The sequence below is a fragment of the Melanerpes formicivorus genome, unplaced genomic scaffold, assembly GCF_026170545.1.
Source record: "Melanerpes formicivorus ecotype bairdi unplaced genomic scaffold, bMelFor1.0.p_v2 SCAF_3, whole genome shotgun sequence".
NCBI classification, from domain to species: domain Eukaryota; kingdom Metazoa; phylum Chordata; class Aves; order Piciformes; family Picidae; genus Melanerpes; species Melanerpes formicivorus.
The window spans coordinates 33,047,495-33,055,400 of record NW_027142355.1 but is presented as its reverse complement, the minus strand read 5'-3'; the positions used below and the strand labels follow the sequence as shown (position 1 = coordinate 33,055,400).

Below are 7,906 nucleotides of genomic sequence, written 5' to 3'. Positions count from 1 at the left end.
ACAGTCTCAGGCTGCACCAGGGGAGGTTCAGGTTGGATGTTAGGAAGAAGTTCTATACAGAGAGAGTGATTGCCCATTGGAATGGGCTGCCCAAGGAGGTGGTGGAGTCGCCGTCATTGGAGGTGTTCAGGAGGAGACTCGATGGGGTGCTTGGTGCCATGGGTTAGTTGTTTGGGTGGGTTGGATTGGTTGATGGGTTGGATGCGATGATCTTGAAGGTCTCTTCCAACCTGGTTTGGTTTATTCTAAAAATAATTGGAATAAGGAATAATTGTGTTTAAGGGAAAGGCCTAACAGTGGTCATTCTCTGGAACTGATGGCAGCTGAACTCTGATTAGGAATGAGTATGATCATTTGAAAGAAATGAGTGAAACAGCTCAATCTCTGTGCTTTTAAGTCAGCAGAAGAGGGATGTGTACCTTTCTAGATGACCTAGGTTGGTCAAATACAGTTCCCTGGCTCAGCTGGAAGGACAACCTGGTAATAATATCCCTTTGAATTAATACTGTATCATCCTGTGATCCTTTCTGGCCCTGGATTCCATACTTTTTCTAATTTAATGGGAAACAGTGGAGGAATCTTTCATTGCACATAACCAGCTGTATGTTTAGGAAGGATTTAGCATGTTGCTTCCCTGATTCTGGTGGCAAGAAATTTCTGGTTACCAAACTGTGAACTTGTCAGTGGCATTTTCCTAAGCTCTTGGGGGAGCAGTGTTCTTAATTGTAATTACACGCCTGGAGAGAAAACTGCCAATGCCTATTGGTGCCAAAAGTGGAGAGAAAATGATGGATTGATTTCCAGAATCAGATACATTGGAAATACTGCAAGTGCTTTTTTGCATGTTCAAGTATATCTCTTAAAGCCTGATGACAAGTGATTTCAACACCTAATCCTGCTATACAAAGCACTTGCATCAGTTGGAGACTGCTCTAAGTCGTGCACAATGAAAATGAGGCTGTTGGGTGAAGACTTCAGCCCTGCTAACTGCCCAAGACTAGTCATTTCAGCTTGACATAATTCACTGGGTTGCCATCGGCAGCTCAGAAGATGCCCTGGTAGCAGCCAAGGTGCCTTTGCTGCATTGAGAGACAAAGACTCCCATCAGACAAGCAAGACAGCAAGTTGGTTTTACTCTCTAGCCCCACACAGCTCCCAGCTGGGCTCTTGTACATGACTTGGATGGTCCTCAGCTATGTCAAACCTTAACCCATTGAATTGCCTTTCATCCTTTATTCGTCCTCAACTCACTTCCTATGAAAATGTGACCAAAAACTTTCCACTCGGCTCACATTCAGGAATGTTCTCTGTTTTTTGTATGTGTATAACTAATAGCAAGCTCAGTCAGGGGAAGAACCTGCAGGAGTTACCTGGCAGCACGCCACTAATATAATGATGAATAGTTCAATGAACTAATAATCATAGGTAAGAAGAAGCACAAAACCCACACTCACTGCTATGTGTCCTGCAAAATGAAAAGCTAATTCATCAGAACTAGTCTACGGAATTGTGTCCCATGTTCTTGAAATCACTGTAAGCTGTAACTATCATGCAGAGTAAAATGACTCATCTTTCAAAGCAAATACTCTATTTAAACCAAAAAACTCTTGACCTTATTCTTTTTTTTTTCTTAAAGATAAGCAATAATTTATTTCTCTTTCATCTTCACAATTACCACGTACTGCCCAGCTACATGACCAATGCCACTACATAACACAAGAGAATTGCCCACCTACACTTTACTTGGACAAATACAATTGCAATTTACAGATTGGATGTACTGTACAACGTGTAGTTGGAAAAATGCCATCCTTAGCTAGATGATGGGATGTGGCATATGATTTATAAACAGATACAATCTAAGATGTAAAAACTTTGAAACTTGTTCAGCCAAAGATCCAGTATAAAGAATTTCGTTTTGGTATTGTATCGTTACTAAAGTAGAAAAAAAAACGAAAACTAGAGAAATAAACCCAGATCTTAACTTACAGAATATGTTATTAGTTTAAGAAATTAATTAGCTTCTCTGCCTTTTTTTTTTTTTCCCCTTTTGTCTTTTTTCTTTTTTTTTTATTTTCTACAAATGAGTAGTATGAATATATTGCAGAATAAAGAAAGACTGCCAGGTAAAGAAGGTACCATTATATGAAAAACAAATGAAAAGTTACCAGGTAATTTTGCTTACAAAAAAAGGTCAAACTATAAACAGTCACGAAATATATAAAAATGCCACATTGAACGAGGCAATAGTACTCTACCTAAACTGGTAGTATACTCTCTGAAAGCAGTTGTGTTCATACAGTAGTAACGGATAAAAAGGCATTGTGCACTCTTGTGCCGTCTGGAGATTTAGCACCGTGTGTCATCAGTTCTTGGATTGTCATCCAGTTGTCCAAGATTTTCTTGTTTCTCTTTTTCATCATCTTTTTGTGACTCAGTTCAATAATGTTAATTTCCTTTTTGCCCTCGCTGCCACTCTGTGGGCTTTCCTTGAGACACTCCAGCCGGCTCCTCATCATGAACTCGCGCCGCCTCCTCTGCTCCTTAGCTCGCACCAAATGCTGCTTCCGCTCTTCTTTGCTCCAGTAGCGTCCCATCTTCATCTCGCTCATCGTATCATCATCTGTCGTCATCCCACTGCGCTCCTCTTTAATTTTTAAGGCACGTTCCTTCAGGATTCTGTCTCGAACCGGTCTCTTTGTGATGTACCTCGTACCATCACTCCTTATTTTCACTTTCCATTCCATCTTGGGCTCTGCACATTTCTGTGAGTCTTTGCACATGCTCACCAGGCTGAGCTGGCTTTGGGCATACTCCACAGCAGACTTCTGCTGGATGAGTTGCATATAGCTTTGATAATGCTTTGCATGAGCGGGTATATTCCCATACCTATAAGAAGAGCTGTGATATGGAGACAGGTAGGGAATGTGCTCGCTGCTCTGCTTTTCCTGGTCTGAGAATTTACTGCTTTCTGATGCCAGCACTGTGTTCTCAGCAGCACTGTTTTGCTCAGTGGGCTTGGTTTTGGTTAAGGTTGTCTCCCTGTTGCTTTGGCCTGAGGATGACTTATCAGCTGTGATTGTGGTCCTCAGGTTTTTTCTGTTGGTTATGCTGATCATCCTCTGGAGAGAATTATCGGGAGACCGCTCCACTGTCAGTGGAGTGCTCCTGCAACTTTCAGCTGTGTTGTAGGCACTGGAGCTGTCCTTGTCAGACTTCTCAGGGTGCTCCATTATGTCATCCAATTTGCCTCTTTGTACATCTATGCTGGTGTTATAATTCCTGAACCCTTCATCATGTAAAGCCCAAATGTCTCCATATTGATCCTTCACCTTTTGGAGCCTGTGAGCTTGCATAATATTTTGACATTCAAGTTCAATGTTTCTCAGTTCCTCATTGAGTAGCTGCAGCTCATGCTCCACTCCATCTTGCTCTCTTCTGTTGCACTCTATCATGCTGCTTGAGTAATACAGGTCATATTCCCCATGGTTTTGAATCTTGCACTTCAGTTCCAACAGCTGCCGAAACCTTTCACATTCCTCCTCTGGGTTTCCTATGAAATCAGATTCAATGTATTCCCCAGACACAAAGCTTTCGTTGCACTGAAGCTCAATACTTCCTAACGTATCTTGGCTGTGGCCCAGCTCGCGTTTGCTCTGCAGGGTAGTGCTGTTCTGCTCTTCAGGTGCATTTTCTTGCTCTGAGCTCTCATCATTACGCAGACTTTCATCTGTAGGTCCTACCCCACTGTCCTTCTCGTGATTGTTGGATGATGAGGTTGCAGTGTCTGTAGTGCCATCTTCTTCTTCATGTTTCTTTGGCTGAAAAAAGGAGCAAACCAAAATGGTTATAAAATGCATACCATATTACAAGAGAATGTTTTCCAGTTCTTTTCTACTTAAACAGCTGGGATTTGATTTAAACTGAATTAAAACTGATAACTAAACAGCAGTCCTACTGCCCATGGCTTTTAAACATCTCTGAGAGTCGTGCTGCGATGACCATACCAAGTGAAGTAGATGAATTACAGCACCAGTGACATATCTTTTGAAGTCAGGAAGGATGTGTTTCCCTCTCTAGCTAAGCCATCTCTCTGCAGTGCTTAAAGACGATAATACTAATTACCAGACAGTGCACTGGTAGATTACAGAGAGATTGGTGGATCTGAAATCTTCCCAAACTTGTGAAATAACTTCAGTACTGGTATCACTTCAGAAAAACAGAGCAAGCAGCCAATCAAGCAATGACTAGTACGTGCAAAGAGGATGCAAAAGGACTGTTGTTGTGTTTTCTTAGGTTTTTTGTTTGGTTTGGGTTTTTTAACCAGTGAACTCTTTGTTTGCTTCATGGAGATGTACAGGGTTGAAATCTGCAGAAGACCTGCCTGTTCCAATGCCCCTCTATGTCATTCTCTCACACTTCTCCCCCCCACCCCCCCCCCAAGTAGTCTTTTTCCAAAAGACTTCATTTTGAAGTCTAGGATTCTGCTCAAGCAGGCCTCTCTCTGTTGCATCCCTGGAGACCATTTTTGTTCCCTAGTCATAGTATATGTTCCTTAGTAATAAAAACAGCCTTTTAACATTAAGTGTAGAACAAGACTGAGTGCTCACCATGGACACAATATCGATCTTTTATCACACAGTATCACAGTATCACTAAGGTTGGAAGAGAACTCAAAGATCATCGAGTCCAACCTGTCACCACAGACCTCATGACTAGACCATGGCACCAAGTGCCACATCCAATCCCCTCTTGAACACCTCCAGGGATGGTGACTCCACCACCTTCCTGGGCAGCCCATTCCAATGACGAATGACTCTCTCTGTGAAGAACTTTCTCCTCACCTCAAGCCTAAACTTCCCCTGGCACAGCTTGAGACTGTGTCCCCTCGTTCTGGTGCTGGTTGCTAGAGAGAAGAGACCAACCTGTTTTTTCACCCACACTCCACTCATTTTGCCTAACCTATTTATATTCTCAACCTACTTATATTCTAAATGCCTCTGAAGAGGCACTTTTTATTTTTCAAACTGGATAAGCAAAGAATGGTGCAGAGTACCATTTATACAGCCTGCTTGTCAAATATTTAAGCGTACATAGTACCAACCAAATGCTGTTTCTCTTTTAGGAGGTATAATTGCAAATGTATGTATAATAGTAGTAATTACCAAGGGAGCAAAAAAAGTACAGTGCACCCAGCGAAAGGAAACAAACTCAAAGAGCTACTGTCATAATTCCCCTTTTCCCTACTTTGACGAGACACCAAAACCATTATGAAAATGTGTCTCTTGTCTCATCCTTTCTCCTCTCTTCATGTGCATCTCATGATCACACACTGTTCATATGGTTTTCTTTCTTCATTTGGCGGAAAAAAATAACTGTCTCCAAAAAACAAACCCAACCTCCACCTCCCCAGTGCAATGTAGTAGGGGAATAAAATAAATGCTGAAAGAAACACAACACCAGGAGAACTCAGCGCTTGTGACAGACCGCTTAAAATTTTCTGAAAAGACGTTTTAGGCATTTGTGGTCAGAGGAAACCTGCAAAGAAAATTCTCTTTAAAACTGCAGCATACATTTTATATTCATCCTTTTGCAGATGCAGTGTGCTGTTGATAACAAAATGCACAATAAACATGTAATTCCCAGGTAGCTGTTTGCAGCCATACTGACAATATGCTAATTAATACCTCTCTTTCTCCCCAAATGAGGAGAAACTCTTGCCTTGAATTACAAATGTCATAGGACAGAATGAATTCAGGGTTATTGTGAGAGACTAAAAGTTGGCTCTCCTGGTGTGACTCAACAAAGACAAAATCACTTGCTGCTTGCCCAGACAATAGCTGAAATGTCTTGGGCAGAGCCACTGGAACAACTCTTGGAAGGTGCAAAGATAACATTGCTCGCTGGGCCACATCTGGCCTGACAACAATGGACCGAGGCCACCTTCAGGAATGTGCATCAGACAAGATAATCTCTACCCATCAAGTACCCTGGGAAGGGAAGATGGTGAGACAAGGGATTCACCACCTGTTTCTTGATGTGTAATGAGTGTGGGGGCATGTAGATGGAGAAGGAGAAGGTGGAGGCACCCCCCCCCCCCCCAAGCAAACCTCTGCCCAAACACATAGGAATGCACAGAAAGATTTCCTGGGGAATGATACCTGGATACTTGCCTGAGGATGATTTCCGGGCCCCTGATTTCCTGAGGGACAATACTTGGACACATACCTAAGGACTAAAAGCTGTATAAAAGACTTGAGCAACTACTGGCTTAGAAGAATAAAAACAGAAATGAAGGGAAACACAGGAGAAGGAGCATGCCACTGAGAAGGGAAAGCCTGGGACAAAGCTGCTCCGGAGAAAGGAGGCTGTGGAGCCTGGAAGAAGCAGACCGAACCCTCTCTCTGTGTCCTAAGTTCCGCCTGCTGCAACTCATGGAGCTGAAGAGGCTGCCCAGAGGACCACATCTCTTCTCCAGCCACAGCCTCAGTTTCGTTTCTTTACAGACCCAACATCTCCTGCATCACCTGTCCTCCACAGACTCAAACTGTCTTGGGGGGGGTGAGGGGTGTGGTAATACAATTCCTTTCCTCTTCTCTCTCTCTTCTCTCTCTCCCTCTCTATTTTCTCCCTCTCCCCTTCTTATTTCCACTTTATTTATGTAATAAATAGTCTAGCTGTTGATATTTTGGCCTCATTTGTGCCTCTAATTTCACAACACGGGAATATTCAAAAAGAACTGAGTCTCTTTCCCTCTTCAGACCGAGACAGTTATTCAAAGGATCATGCAATGGTTCAAGATTTCTTGATGTTGTAGGGTCAGAATTTTCTAGAAACTAGATTGTGAAACTGCAAGGGACAAAGGTAGGCTATCCTGAAAACTCTGCATGTTTTAAAAATGGTACACATTTTCCCTGCCTGAGATTCCCTCAGATCTTTCTACTTACTCATTTAAAAACCAAAGGTTATCTCACAGTCACAGAAGCAAGCAATATGAAGAGTAGTGCCAGTAAGACTGAAAAAAACAACTGTTGTAAAATTGTTTTCTAACATTTATCTCTCTCTCTTTCCCCAGCTTATGCATTGCTATGAGAGTGCATAACATATATTGGAAGATTTTGCATTATGGCTCTTTCCAAAGTGGATGCAACACTTCAGTTCCATTTTCCATCTTCAGGAGTAGCTGGAATCATGAATTCCTAATGTATTTTACACAGAGAAAAAATGTAATGTCTAGAGAATTCTTTATGAAAACCAAGAGTAACCAGAAAGAACAGCACTCCAAGCAGCCAAGAGTCCAGGGCATTCACCATGAATGCTGGAGGTTTAGATTTAATTTTGTGGTTTTCTCATTTACCCCCTCTGGGTAAATGAGTGCTGCTATACAAGCTATTCTGATCCCATCTCCCAACCTGCTTTGGAGTTGCTCAAACGTGTATTACAGTATCACAGTATCACAGTATCACTTAGGTTGGAAAGGACCTCGAGGATCATCGAGTCCAACCTGACACCACAGACCCCATGACTAGACCATGGCACCAAGTGCCACGTCCAATCTCCCCTTGAACGCCTCCAGGGTCGATGACTCAACCACCTCCCTGGGCAACCCATTCCAATGCTGAATGACTCGCTCGGTGAAGAACTTCCTCCTCACCTCGAGTCTGAACCTCCCCTGGCGCAGCTTGAGACTGTGTCCCCTTGTTCTGGTGCTGGTTGCCTGGGAGAAGAGGCCAACTCCCTCCTGGCTACAACCACCCTTCAGGTAGTTGTAGAGGGCAATAAGGTCACCCCTGAGCCTCCTCTTCTCCAGGCTAAACAATCCCAGCTCCCTCAGCCTCTCCTCATAGGGCTTGTGTTCAAGGCCTCTCACCAGCCTTGTTGCCCTTCTCTGGACACGCTCAAGTGT

At 43.0% G+C, this 7,906-nt stretch overlaps 1 protein-coding gene across 2 annotated transcripts in view; it reads right to left on the bottom strand.

Annotated features, from left to right (window-relative positions):
* Positions 1–363: 363 nt before the first annotated feature.
* The window catches only part of PDZRN4 (PDZ domain containing ring finger 4), a 278,600-nt gene continuing 271,057 nt past the window's right edge, over positions 364–7,906 (bottom strand). For both annotated transcript variants that reach the window (XM_068170212.1, XM_068170214.1), the window contains exon 10: positions 364–3,821. In XM_068170212.1, the coding sequence (XP_068026313.1) occupies positions 2,295–3,821 (1,527 nt within the window). In that variant the 3' untranslated portion in view covers positions 364–2,294. The remainder of the gene's footprint in view (positions 3,822–7,906) is intronic.